Genomic DNA, 14,950 nt, shown 5'->3' on the forward strand with positions numbered 1-14,950 from the left:
GGTCAGAATTGAGGAAAACTTCTAACAGGACCAGGGAGAGGGAGAAAATGATCTCTACCAAAGAGCCTTATAGGAGTGGATCATACTAACCTCCAAAGGACAGAAACCATAATGCAGTTTTGAAAGCATCATCTCGTATTTCTTCCCTTCTTCCCTGCCGACTCGTGGCCTTGCTGCTTCTAATCTGTTTTCGATGGCAAACATTGTGGGGGCAGAGAGAAGAGGACTCAGCAGAACTCAACAGCCCCAACCTGAATGCACCTGACAGTGTGTCTGTAGTTTGAGCTCTGTATGCAGGGGGAAGGAAGTAACGACAGAGGGAGGAAGGCATTTAATGGAAACAACAACAAAAAGACAGGGCTCTGTGTGTGTTAGGTACTGGTTAGATGGAAGCTGAGGTGGTTAGATCTGTGTTGACGGGGGAGAAAGCTATGAAGAGTAAGTAAAGAGGTGAAAAGGAAGACTGAAGGGGTTGTGTTTCCTCTCTGTCTGTTATATGCTTTATATGATTTTTTCTTTTTTCCCCGGGGGCTTGGAAAATAGAAATCGTCTCATGCATGGCGGCATCTCATATGTGCATATATACGGTATTGTAACCTCTCTAATATGAATATTTTTTAAAGCCACAATAGAGAATACTTTTAAAATGGGATCTCTTTGAGAGAGTACATTTTGGATTGCGGTGTTTTTAAATGTGTTCTATTTATCTTTTAAAAATAAATTATTAGTGTCTTAGTTATGTTTCAGATTCTATATTTTAAACCCTTCAACTTTTCAGTAGATGATACAGAACTAGTGTTGCAATTTAAACTCCTGCTTTTTAAAGAGGAAGTTTTATGTTTTGAATTTTATTTTTTAACAAAATCCTCTTCATTTTGATGTTAATATTAGAGTGCTTGCATTTATAGTGATAAAGCTTTATTATAAAGATAATTATTTAAGTCTATTCTTCACTAAGGGCCTAACATCTTAAATTATGTATTTAAAAAAATGATTTTTAAATGTTTGATACTCCTCAATATATCACATTCAGCTTGCATTTGGTATTTTTCTTCAAGTTCAAATTTTATTTTCATGGTATTCAGAAATATGAAGCACTTTTCTTTCTCTCTTGTACTCATCCTTATGTCATTTCCTAACCTCCTTTCCTTTCCCTTTGAAGTAAAAAACACCTGAAATTTTATGTCTTTACAAGTATGTTATTAGAAATACAAATTGTTAAAAAATTCATAATTTTAAATAATACACTTCAAAAGGAGGTAAAGAGATTTTGATGTCTGGAAAATTTATCTTTGTCACAATAGTTATCTTACAGCAACTTTTTTTAATTTTTATAGTCCAGCAAACTAAAGCAGAAGTTGGAAGCTCATATGTAAGTAAACTGATATTTCATTTCAAATATGAGAGGGGAAGGGTTTTAAAAACTTCTAAAGTTAGTATCCTTTTCTGACTTTGTTTGTAAGAGAAACCCCCTGATGCCAATTGAATGTACACCACTGCCATCAAGAAGTCAAAAGAAAAACGCGCTAAAATGTTCAGCCTGCCTGTCAATGATCTCAAATCCTACATTTTTCCATCACTAATGTCATTTGAAGAGTTTACAAAGTAGACAGCTGTCACATGTGGAGATGTGGGATGTTTAACCAATAAAATATTTCCTCCGACTTTCTTAGGAAGCAAGGATGAGAGGGAAAAATTAACATTTTTAGTACCTGTCATGTGTCAGGCAGTTTACCCTCTCACAACAAGCCTATAATATGTGTCAGGTATTATGCCCATTTTACAGGTGAGGAGATTCAGGATCAGAAAGTGATTTGGCCACAGTCCACAAATGTCCTGTGGCAGAAATAAGTTTTCATTCTCAGGTCTGTTTGCTTCCAAAACTCCATGCTCTTTCCACTACTTAGGGAAAAACTAACTGAGGTCCAGGAAGAATTACAGAAGAAACAAGAACTCATTGAAGATCTTCAGCCAGATGTAAACCAGAATGGTAGGTATTTGTAAAAACCTGGATCAGACTACGACTAAGGACTTGCTTTTTTTTAGTTGAAAGATGCAAGAACTGTGTACAAGATTTCAGACACTCCATAAATGTGTGCATTGCAAATAAGAACCATGATAATGTTTTAGTGATTTCAGTGTTTAACAAGTGATCTGATTTTAAAGCGAAAAAGTCTTAATAAAATGAACTGATTGATATATAGGAGTATCAAACATGGTAACATATAATAGAATTAATACTATGGAAATGTAAATAAAATAATTTATAATAAAATTAAATTGAGCCTTAAACAGTATGTAGAAAGACTGCTTTATTTTCTTATGATGGTTATGCTTACATGCTGAAGTGTATTTGCTCATTGAAACACTTGATAGAAGGGAGAAAAGCTGGATAAAGCAGATTATAGATATTTTTAAGAAAAAATAATATGAAATGATTGAGGATATGTTAGTTGTAGTTCAAAGGTTTTAGATACGAATTCACTACAAAGAAGAAATAAACATTTTTAAGTTCTCTTATCAGTCCTTTCGAAAATAATCAGATAACTATAATTTTTGTGTGAGGAGGGAATATTTTAAATTGGTCATGTTTCATTTCATTTTCAATAATAGTGCAAAAGATCAATGAACTTGAAGCTGCTCTTCAGAAGAAAGATGAAGATATGAAAGCAATGGAAGAAAGATATAAAATGTACTTGGAGAAAGCAAGGAATGTGAGTGGCTTACCTTTCAGAGCTCAAGTCTTCTGACTCAGGTTCTCATAAGGCCCATTCCGCCCATGAGGTCATCTCTCTTAAATATGCATCATGTCCCTTTTCTGACTCTACCCTGCCTTGCGGGTCAGTCCTCACAGTCTCTCCCTCTCACTCATCAGCATCATGTAAAACAAACACAGGGCTGTTCTTGGACAGTTTATACGGGGACCGCAGTGACCTCATTAGAGAAGATGACTATTAGAAAGTATGGAATCGTGGGGTGCCTGGGTGGCTCAGTAGGTTCGGCGTCTGACTCCGGCTCAGATCATGATCTCACAGTTTGTGGGTTTGAGCCCCATGTCGGGCTCTGTGCTGACAGCTCAGAGCCTGGAGCCTGCTTCGGATTCTGTGTCTCCCTCTCTCTCTGTCCCTCCCCCACTCACTCTCTGTCTCTCACAAATGAATAAATGGTAAAGAAAGAATTTTAAGGGGCGCCTGGGTGGCTCAGTCCAACTTCGGCTCAGGTCATGATCTCATGGTTTGTGAGTTCAAGTCCCACATTGGGCTCTGTGCTGAGGGCTCACTCTGTCTCTCTCTCTCAAAAATAAATAAACATTAAAAAAAAATTTAAGAAAGTATGGAATCTTTAGCTCTTAAGTTTTGTTTTTTTTTTAACTTTTATTTATTTTTGAGAGACAGAGCATGAATGTGGGAGGGGCAGAAAGAGAGGGAGACACAGAATCTGAAGCAGGCTCCAGGCTCTGAGCTGTCAGCACAGAGCCCGATGTGGGGCTTGAACCCATGAACTATGAGATCATGACCTGAGCGGAAGTTGGATGTTTAACTGACTGAGCCACCCAGGTGCCCCTGGAATCTTTAGTTCTTAAAATGAATGTTTGCCTTTGTGAAAATTTTGCTCTTCAAACTTGTTTAAAATTGTTTTACCATTTAATTTAGATTAGATAGTTAAACACTCTTCTAATGTTTACCAGACTGGTCTTTTTCCCTATTTCCAACTTAAATATCTGTAAGAACATTCTCATAAAATCGTTTATTTCCATGAATACCATGTATTTTCTTAAAACATTCTCTCTTAGAGAATATCAATATACTCTTTTCTATTTGTTGAATAAACAAGAGGATTATATGATGACGCTTTAAAATACTGCTAATGTATCTATTCTTTTTATGTTTGAATTTTGTATTTATTAAGTTGTCCATATTACCTGCAACAACAGATACACCTCAAGATCTCAAGGCTTCATATGAAGTCCATTCTTCAGTGGGGGAGGGGCTCTGCTCCGTGCAGTGTCCCCGAGCCCCCAGCTGACAGAGTCTTTGCCTTCTTGAACACAATGTTCCCAGCTGTACTTGACTTAGTCCAGCTGGTAGACGAGGGCAGCCAGCCTAGACCATACCGGAGATAGTAACGGGGTGGGCCTGGGGGCCACATGAACCACTTTCACCCTCACTGCAGTGGGCAGAATATAGGCACACAGCTGCACTCAACTTCTAGGGAGTCTTGGTAAATATCCAGACAGTCTCTGCCACAGTCTAGTGTCTCTCAACTATATAAGTGCTTTTAGTAGAAAATATAAAACATAGAAAGATTCCCTTTCTTCTTAACTGTGCATTTTTTTCAGTGCATACTACGTCCATGATTGCAGACATAGAACACACAATTTGTATGATCATAGCACATACAATTTATATTTTGAAAGTTTAAAATAATTCCCTCATGTTATATAAACATACTTTAATATTTATTAAGCAGCTGTTATACTTAGCACAGGGAATAGGTAAACAAGACAAATGCTTCTAGAGCGGACTGTGCAAAGTAAAAGAATGGCTACATAATATTCAGTTGAATGCAGTATATAGTAATTTAGTCATCATCCTGTTGTTGGAAATAGTTTGTTTCCATTTCTTTTTCCTTCTTGCTTCTAGAAATAAGACTATAAGCAACTTATTTATATAGAAAGCTTGCCCCTTATTTTGGCTTATTATGTTAGCCTTGTTCCTAAGCTAATGGGTCAAATGGAAGTTTTAGGTCAAAGGATAAGAACATTTTAATAATGTGCTTGATACATATATCTAAATGATATTCTAAAAGGATCACAATTAAGTAGACAAAACAGTGACCATATTCTTGTCATCATCAAGTACTATCATTTAAAAAAAAAAATTGCTGGAGCGCCTGGGTGGCTCAGTCGGTTGACTTTGGCTCAGGTCATGATCTTGCAGTTCGTGAGTTCAAGCTCGTGTCAGGCTCTGTGCTGACAGCTCATAGCCTGGAGCCTGCTTCAGATTCTGTCTCTCTCTCTCTCTCTTTCTCTCTCTCTGTGCCCCTCCCCCACTCTCTCTCTCTCTCTCAAATAATAAACATTTAAAAAATAAAAATAAAAAGCAATTGCTTGTATGATAAACATGATTTCATTTCTTACCTTTACATTATTTGGAGGGAGAGGTTAATTATAGTAACATAATGTCCATGATAGAAAATTCAGAAAATATAGAAAAGTCACAATCATACTTTTTATTACTTAGAGGTAAAAAATTATGATGTGTTCTCTGTAATTAAATTATGATTTAAACTCTGCTTTTACAATGTGAACTCCTCGAAGGCAGGCACCAAGCCTCCTGTATCCCATGGGCCATAGTCAGTGCCTGCCATATTCAGCACTCAGCAAATTGTTTTGAATGAACCACAGTAGTTTTTAGGCATATTACCTTTCAGTCTTTTTCCTTTACCTCAGTGAATATAGGTGAAATCTTTAAATCAGTTTAAATCTTTTTGAATAGGTTTGTAATTACATCATACAACTGACCTTATTATTGGAAATTTGTTTTTGTCTTCTAATTTACACCTGATATTTTCAAGTTAATTTCTTGTTATACTGCTGGCTTCATAGTTTAGTTGAGTCTATGAACAGCATTCTGAGCAAAATCTCTTTTTACCTAACTTTTAGTGACTTCCATAAATGTGATTGAGCCACTCTAGGGATTGCAGACAAAGTCATCAGTTTCTAATAAGTTGATCTTACATATTGAGTTACATTTCACTAGATAATGGTAGTGAAAAAGGTTGTTGCTAAGAATTTTTTTGTTACTTTGTACAATGAGTTCCTATATAATTAGCAAATTCTTTTAATTTTTTAAAAAATGTATCTGATAAATATGGAAAGTGTTGTTTCAAGACCTCAGTGCTCAAAGTTTAATAAGACTAGATTACTATCCCTGAGTACTGAGCCTTGGAGAAAGGAAATTTTATTTTGAGATAGGGATCTTCCCATTTTGGTACTGAATTATAATATCATTCTACCTCTATAATGTTATTTTTATTACTCAAATTTAATTGTAAAATAAGTCATAGTTCACACCTGGATCACTTTCTGGACAATTTTCCACTTTATTCACAGAGGTTTATAGGTGCTTATATTTCAGTACTTGATAATGTAAAGTAAATGTAAAATATTTGTTTTTTTTTCTTTCAACAGGTAATAAAAACTTTAGATCCCAAACTAAATCCAGCATCAGCTGAAATAATGCTACTTAGAAAGCAGTTGGCAGAGAAAGAGAGAAGAATTGAGATTCTGGAGGTAAAATTTTCATATTCACACGTCTCCTTTTAATTATTCTGTATAATCCTGATAATTAATTGCTGTCCAGCATCTGCCATTAATGATCAAGTTTCACAAGAAATTGAAATCAGGAGCTGGCAATGCCATGTTTTAGCACTCAGTATGTTTACTACAAAGCATCTCACCAGCCAATAGGAGTTTATCTACTCTGCTACATTGTCTCTGTCACTCCCACAACAGCCAGTCCTGTGGATAGCCCTTAGTGGCTAATAGAGTTCTGTTATAATGTTAGCTCCTTTTAAAATTATGTGGATTAGAGTTCATTCAGAAAATATAAGTAAATAAAGGAAAAAAAGGAACCAAACTCACCTTTAAAAAAAGGTACTCTATTCTGTTAACTAGATTTTCCTTCTCTTTTCTTCTCCCTATTCCTCACTGGAACCTAAGTAAACTCATTAGTTGCAATTCCTGGGGGAAGAAAGTGCTCATAGAATCCAGTAAGTCCTTGCACTGAAGTGGCAGTCTTGGTTGTTAATCATGCATAGTTATGTTAGCGATGACATCTTCTCATTAATTAGCCTGGTCTTTGGAACTTATTTTTTGTGCTGATGATCATACCATTTTTACTGGCTGCGTTAATAAGTATGTCAGTCTGGAACTGTATATTCATAGATTTTATAATTGGGCATGTTCTAGTTTCCTTTGCAAAGTGTTTTACAAAATTATTTAATACTATGGTGAGATGTGATACTATTCTTGAAGTCATTATGTGCTTCCTTATAATAACGTATGTGTAATTGCAGAGCCATGATGAGGTCTGTATACTAGCCTTGAAATTTGAGTAATTGATAGTAGGTTTCTTTTTAAATCAACTAGGAATGTTGTATTTCAGAGAAACATGTTGTATTCATTTACCATTTTCTTCATATTATTTCTGAGCCAGGGCGTATGGACTGTAGTGGAACTATTTTGTTTAAAGACTTAACATTCCGAGTGCACACCAGCCTTATGTGCCCTTTGCTAAGTGCTTGTCCAGGCCTTGTCACGTGCTGTAAAAAAAAAGCACTGGATGGGGGCATCTCTCTGCAGAAATACTATCCATTCTTCAGCATCCAACTCACATGTGTCTTCCTGGATTCCTTAGACAAAGTTGGTTATTTCTCCATAGCGATTCCATGTATTTTGAACTCATTAATTCAACCCACAATAGCATTGTTCTTCTTCCTGGTGTGTGTCAGAGTTTGAGGGCAGAGCGTGTATCTTATATATCTGTACTCCCAGCATTAAATATCACATAAATGAGAGGCCAAGTTTGCTACTTTATTGGTAAGTTCTCTTAAAGTTATCACCTCTCCTCTCTGGTCCTAGGTCTCCTCATCTGTAAAATAATGAGACTTGGACTGAAAACCCCCTGAGCTCTGAGTTGCCCTGATTATCCACCTCCCAGTGAATGCCAGTGAGCGTGTGCAGCATCGTCGATGCTTCAAGTGCAGCTCCCTACCAAGTAGAAAGACAGAATGGCACCTCTGATGATAGGGCTTTGAGGAGAAACTTGGGTTACGTCACAGCATATGGGCTTTGGTTCATGTGTACTTTTCTGCACATACGCTGCAAGAAGCAAAAATAAGAGTAATAGAAATAGCAGATGTTATTCTATCTGCCATCGTTCTTGGGGAGTCATTGTCTGGAGTGGGTGTGAGCCAGCAAAAGGCCATCTTGCCCCCGTCATTTCTTGCGTCCTTTTGTACTGTGAGCATCTCGCTGTAGGAACACTCATGTGTTTATGTAGAACATTTACGTGAGCCAACTGTATCTGGTGCTCAATGAAATTACTAAATTTGCTATATTTGAGCAATTAAGAAATGGATGTCAGTCTCTAGGTCAGCACGCAAGCATGGCCACAGGCAATCTAGTATACAGATGACCGAGGAACGAGAGAGAAAAATTCGGGTTAAGCGTTACAGGAGATCTTTAGGATTTTCTGGCATATGTTTTACTACATCCTCTTTCTCCTTAGTTTTGAGTCCTCCATAGATGCTGGTCTGTTTTGTCATCTAACCCAGTTATTACTTTCGTCTCTCTTTATAGGTGACAGTAGCATGAGAATCATGAGTTTCTTATTTGTTGTTGCTTAAGTGCTGTCCTACCAGTAAAATTTTTGAAGTTAAAGGTTTACTAGTCACAGTCTTACTCTTTCTTAAAGGTATTGTGCATGCTTTCTCCATGATCCAGTTCAGATTTTGACTGCTTTATGTGCTACACAATGCATTTTTCAAATTCTCTCAATGAGCAGAGTGAAAAAATGATTCCAGTTTTGGTAGTTTGGGTTTATTTCTGGGATTTTGATAGTCCTTTTGTCTTTTTCCAGAGTGAATGTAAAGTAGCAAAATTCCGTGATTATGAAGAAAAACTCATTGTTTCTGCCTGGTACAATAAGGTGAGTTGACATTCAACCAGTGATTGGATGTTGTGTTTATCAAATGTTTTGACCAGGAGCCACAGAAAGAAATATATTTTCTACCACAGATCATTACACATGCATGCTTACGTATATAAGTAAACAGAAGTTACCCTGTGTGCATGTAGTCAGGTATCTCCTGACATACTCTCTTCTTTTTAATGTGAGTCATAATCCAAATTATATACTTCAGTGTTTTTAGGTGATGCACATGAAGCACACACACAACAGTTCACAAATATTTTAAAAATTGCCTTATTTGAGCTAAAATATTTAATTTGTGCTTCATATAGTGTTTCTGTAGAAATGTGAATATCTGTGAAATGAAAATCCCGTGTTTCTAGTACTCAGCATTTGTTTTAACATCCCATGAAGCCTCTAAGTGTGTCTTTCACTGTGTTTTGTTTTCTGTTTTGTTTTGTTTTTAATAAGAAATACTCTTCGGTAGTTGTATGTCTGTGTTAAAAAAGGAGAAAATAGTGTAAAATTATTTGAAGTGCATTTTATTTTGTCATCCTTACTGTCAGTGGGATATTTGCAAGCATTTCATGATGTATATGGTTCTTTTGGATTATTTTAATCGAAATAGAAAATAACACAGCCATTATCTACCTTAGCTGTTGCTTATTTAGTATGAGAGAGTATGGACTCCCATGTCAGAACCCTGTGCTTCCCCACAAAGAGCGGGCTGTCCTTCCTCAAACATGCCTATTCTTGTATGTCACCATATTTTTTGTCTGTGCTCTTGCCTTCCCTTCTCTGTTTGATAAAATCTGGCCTAATGTAGCAAGGCCTTAAAGGAAATCATATGTGAAGTGTTCCCAGAACTTTCCCTCATAAGTCAGTCATCCGAGTTAAGATTGGTAACTGTGTATTATTTTCTTTGTTCCTCCGCAGCCTCTCAATACATAAATCATTAAAGATATTAGATCCAAATAATGCACTACGTATTCATTTTCTACCCATGTCTTTTGAGCATTTACTATATTCTGTGTGTTATACTAATTCCTAGTGATTCTAAGCTTAGTAAAATTCTATTACGTGGGCTAGTGAGAAAAAGTAATTACTTTTCTTACTAAAAAACCCAATATCCACAACTACAGTAACTTGTCATGTATCAATGTGTAGATAGACAGTAGTGAACTATGGTGGTTCTCACACTTTGGCACGCATTAGAAGACTTGTTAAAACACAAGTTACTGGATGCAGCTGCAGAACTTCTGATTTAGTAGGTCTGGGTAGAATCTGCAAGATAGAATTTCCGTTTTTTTTCCAGTGGTGCAAATGTTAATCTGAGGACCTCATTTGAGAATCATTGACCTAAGCTTTTCTCTTGTGTTATGTCTGCTCATAGTGGGTGGAGTGAAGGCCCAAACAGAAAAAATTACTTTGGAACCTTTTTTTATTGTTATAATTAAGCTTAATGTTAGAATACTAATTTAAGCTACTGTTTTTGATGATTTCAGGTTTAGTGGGTTAAAATAGAGAAACTGAGTTTTATGCCTTTGTTTCCTCCTCCTTGCTGGTGTTACAATGTACAGATGAATTAGCTTCTGAACCCTTAGCTTTTCTACGAAAGGAGAAAAACATCAATTAGCTTTATAGTAGTGTTTTGAGGAAATGACTTTATATTTGTCAAGTGAAAAGCACTTGACAAACTAAGTAGTCTTGTTCCTTATCTGCTTATGTTTGTGCAGAGTCTAGCGTTCCAGAAGCTGGGGATGGAATCTAGGCTCGTGAGCGGCAGTGGTGCCTGCAAAGACCCTGGTGCGTGCGCTCCCGCACGGTCTTTCCTGGCACAGCAACGGCACATCACCAACACCAGAAGAAATCTCTCTGTTAAAGTTCCTGCTACAACACCTGATTAAACTACAGAAGAAAACATAAACAGAAGTGCCCTTAAAATATTTTGTATCCTTCAATTAACTGCCAGATTGAAAAAGAAATTTATGACGCTGGATATCAGCTATTTTAAAATTAACATGCACAAAATTAATTTTGTCAGCTGACTTGGAAAGCAAAATATAGAGTCAGCTATTTCTTTAAGGGAGTATATTTGAGTAATTGGAAGATATAATTAGGCACACATCTCAAACTTTTGTCTTCTGAGAGTGTTATAATTTCAAATTGACTTTGTATATTTTAATGTTTTCACTTGTACCAGTAACTTGGTTAATTTGCAATGTATAATCAGTAATAAGTAATTTACAAATATATCTATATTTGCTTTATTGCGTGGGTCCATATAAAAATAGTCTTGAGTAGGTACATGGAGAACTATACAAGAGTTACGCTTTTTGACTCGATGCATAGAAGGTTTTACCTCTATCCTCAAATCTGTCATCAGATGGGTCTCTTTTATCATGTGATGGATGTTATAACATTTGGAAGATTGACTATTGAAATGACTTTTTGCCATAGTAAAAGTGACTAACTGGAGATTTTGCAGATTCAGGAAACTTCCTAGTTCTCATATGTACCTACTATAAACAAGGGCTTCTGTACAGCATGGTTGAAATGTTAAGGATATGGAAATAAGCTGACTTTTATAAGTGATTTTTCTGATGGGAAGTAAGGCAAAAAATATAATTTGTGTGAAACGTCCACACATGTTTTAATATAATGATCATAATTATTGCTTTTAAGCATAAAATTATCAGGGCATTTACTAAAAAACATGCCATAATAGTTTTTCCTCTTCACTGCAAAGAGATGGTGTGGTGATGGAATAATCCGGAATCAGTTTGATTTTGTTTACGAATTAAAGAATCTGTCTGGGACTGAGTTTATGGTATTCAGTTCACTTCTATCCAAAGCTTTTACCTTCAGAGGTGTTATTTTCTAATTTTTTTGGCCTTTTTTAGGAGCCACACTTTAGATCTTGAGTTAAATCTGTGCTGTCCAGCATTCTAGCCACAAGCCACATGTGGCGATTTAAATAAGATTAATTAAAATTAAAAATTCAGTTCCTTGGTCACATCAGCCACATTTCAAATGCTCAACCGCCACATGTGGCTGATGGCTCCGGTATTGGAGAGTGCAGATATAAAAAATTCCCATCGTTGCGAAAAGTTCTTTCGGACAGTGCTGTGATCAACCTTTCTTTAGTAACTTGGAAATACTCTTTGATATTAGACCACAAACATAAAAAGAAGAAAACTGTTCGGATTCTTCCAGATATGAAAAGGAATTGAATTGTGGCACAATTAGCATTTTGCATTCCGTATAGTTGAATACCTTAGGTTGTGACGTTTGTAGTTCATCCTTCCAGTGCCGTTCGCCAACTGCGTACCTGTCAGCATATGTCTGGACTAGGGGTCAGCAAACGTTCTGTAAGAGACAGATGGTAAACAGTTGAGTAAACACTGTGGGCTTTTTGAGCCATATGATGTCTCCCAAGTACTGGACTCTGCTGTAAGTGTGAAAACAGCAACCATAAACAAATATGTAAACAAAATGGGTGTTGTTGCATTTCAATAAAATTTTATTGACAAAAAACTGGCAGGAGGATGGATGTGGCCTGCAGGCTGTAGACCCCTGGTCCAGATTTTATTTTCCGCCTTTCGTTGCATATGTGAGTATTGTTCCATTTACAGTATTATTCATTTAGATACTTGCTTTTTAGATTATCTACCAGTACACTTTTCCTAATCACTGAAAATACAAGAATTTCATACTGCATTTAGGTCTCTTAAGATTAGGGAGCATCTGTCAGGATATATTGTTTCATCAGGGTTACTTCTGTTGACTACCTCTTAGATTTTGATGGTTTTTATTGGTGCAATTATATTGTTGGTTTGCTTTTTTGTATATTCCTATAGTCTGCCTGCCTGCAACTTTTAGTGAAATGAAATAGCCCTGTGAAAATATTTTAGCATGCTGATTAAAATTTTCCAAATATTATGGCGTTTTGGTATATTTTGGTCAGTGTAGGACATCTGCTCCTTTGGTGTTTACTATTTGCTCATAATTGAGATTTTACAAGTTCTTCAAGCTCCCTTTTATTGGAATTTGTTGTAAAACATCAATTTCAATAATTTAGTATTTTCACAGTCAATTGCTCATAAATTTTCAATTATTATATTTGGAATTTCTAAATAATTTGTGCAATTTCTGAATAAGGACAGAAAGCTAGATTCTTTTTTAATAGAGAAAAAGCAAATTTTGTGATTTATCACTTTTCTAGTTGATAAGTAGAATTTAAAATGCTTGATACAGGAGTATTTATACAAGACTAATGTAAAGTTCTGTATTATTGTGATTAACCTTATGGAAATTCAGGAACTGATCAGAAGTGAGATTATTTTCCACATCTGGTTAATGTAGTGAGATTGACACCCTGTGGGTGGTACAGCATTATAAATATTCATCACGAACTATGATTTATGTCTGTGTTTTGAGTGCATATGCCAGGGAAGAGAAAGCCAGCATCTATCTGTCTGTATGGTAAGGTCTTGAATGCCCCACTGATAAAAGTACAACCCCAGACCAGTTTGGAAGCGATCTTTAATGTTGAGCATTTGCTCTAAGGTTAATATTCCTTTCTCTTTTTAAGTTAAAAGTGTGTATACATATGACAATGATCACTTAATGTATTGAGAAATATTTGAAGTTTATTCTGTTTTTTTTTTTTTTCAGTGAATCAGGCTGTTGAACTCTTATGATTTAGTATAGATTAAGAATTAATGTCTTATCTAGAAACACTAAACTGAGTATCCCTCATTAAGATGTCATCATCTGATAACTGGATTGCTAATTTGAATGTTAGATAATGCTTCTACATCTACACCTGTTTCTGTATAGTGGCACATTGGGCTCTATGGGGTGGCTTTTAGGCCACAGTACTATGTTAGGTTCTCTATAGGCATATTTAATGAGAAACATTCCTATGTAAAAATGTGTATGTATGGCTGTATGCATACATTCCTGTTGTGAACCTATACATTACAAAGAAGTAGCTTGGGAATTTGTAAAGCACAGCCATTAAAGAAAATAGTGTGCAGTTATTAAACTTGATGTAGCTTAAATGTTACGTTTAGTTTACAAAGGTTCTTTCTATTTTCTATGGCAAAAGACTTTGACACTTGAAAAATAGAAGCAATACTTGATTTATTTTTGTAAGTATTTAGGATATTATTTTAAATAAATGATTGTCCAATAACAATATAATAGTTGTGAAACGTTTTAAATAAACTTTCTGATTTCTGTGTCTGACAGTGATGGTGGATTTTTAGTGGCTACAAGTGCACATTTATTTGCTGCTTTAAATAAAGGACTTAAAATATTTAGTTTGTTAAAGAAAAAATAATTGCATTAATTCTTCTAATTTAGTTTTTCATTGAATTTTTTGGTGAATGAGAAGGTGTGTAGGAGTGATTTTTTTGGTGTTCCCTTTTTATGTCTCCAGTTTCACATGGGGATCTAGACATTTTCCATTATCATGAAATCCAGAATATTTCTGGGTTTTCTTTGGCAGAGATTGCTGCTTATCCCTCAATATCCATTATCCCCTTCTTCCTTTGGTAACAGAATGCCATATTTTAGCTTGTGATTTCACTATCCAGTGACCGGGGGGTGGGGAGGATAATTACTTTCCAGACCCCATTGTAACTACATGGGGCCATTTAAGGTCTGGCCAAAGAGATGTGACCCTCAGGGATGATGGAATAACAAAGACTAAGGAGCTTGGATCCCTGATACCACCATTTAGCCATATCAGCTGCCACTTCCCACCTGAATTTCTCTTAAGCAATGTTTCTTAAAGCCACTTTGTTTTGTTTTGTTTTGTTTTGTTGTTTCCAGCATCCTTATTTCCCATTCTATACATGTGTGTCACAATGAATTGTGAAATTTTTAGGAAAGTACAACATGTCTTGGAAAGGCTTAATTCTGTTGCTGCTAATAGATGCCCAGTAAATATTTGTTTTATCACATGAATGAAGTTCATGTGCCAGACATGCAAAAATGAGAATAAAGTCCCATCTCACTTTAGATAGATCCCCACGTTGCCAAAAGAACATGATTCCATAAAGTGGACTTTCTGAATTTTACAATAAATGCTGGCCCAACATCATCCCATAATTTTGTGATTAGTTCCCTACCAGAGATTCTTGACCTATACTGACCAATGTGGTGGTTCTAGCCACAATATGTATTTAAACAAATTTTAATTAAGTTGTATTTCCTCATTAGCCTAGTGGCTACAGTATTGGTCA

At 35.8% G+C, this 14,950-nt stretch overlaps 1 protein-coding gene across 1 annotated transcript in view; it reads left to right on the plus strand.

Annotated features, from left to right (window-relative positions):
* HOOK1 (hook microtubule tethering protein 1) overlaps positions 1–13,955 on the plus strand; it is a 70,868-nt gene extending 56,913 nt beyond the window's left edge. Inside the window, exons 18-23 of the mRNA XM_042951879.1 lie at positions 1,338–1,372; positions 1,908–1,990; positions 2,614–2,714; positions 6,194–6,295; positions 8,646–8,714; positions 10,433–13,955. Of these exons, the coding sequence (XP_042807813.1) occupies positions 1,338–1,372; positions 1,908–1,990; positions 2,614–2,714; positions 6,194–6,295; positions 8,646–8,714; positions 10,433–10,603 (561 nt within the window). The 3' untranslated portion in view covers positions 10,604–13,955. The remainder of the gene's footprint in view (positions 1–1,337; positions 1,373–1,907; positions 1,991–2,613; positions 2,715–6,193; positions 6,296–8,645; positions 8,715–10,432) is intronic.
* The last annotated feature ends 995 nt before the right edge of the window (positions 13,956–14,950 follow it).

The sequence above is a fragment of the Panthera leo genome, chromosome C1, assembly GCF_018350215.1.
Source record: "Panthera leo isolate Ple1 chromosome C1, P.leo_Ple1_pat1.1, whole genome shotgun sequence".
Lineage (NCBI taxonomy): Eukaryota > Metazoa > Chordata > Mammalia > Carnivora > Felidae > Panthera > Panthera leo.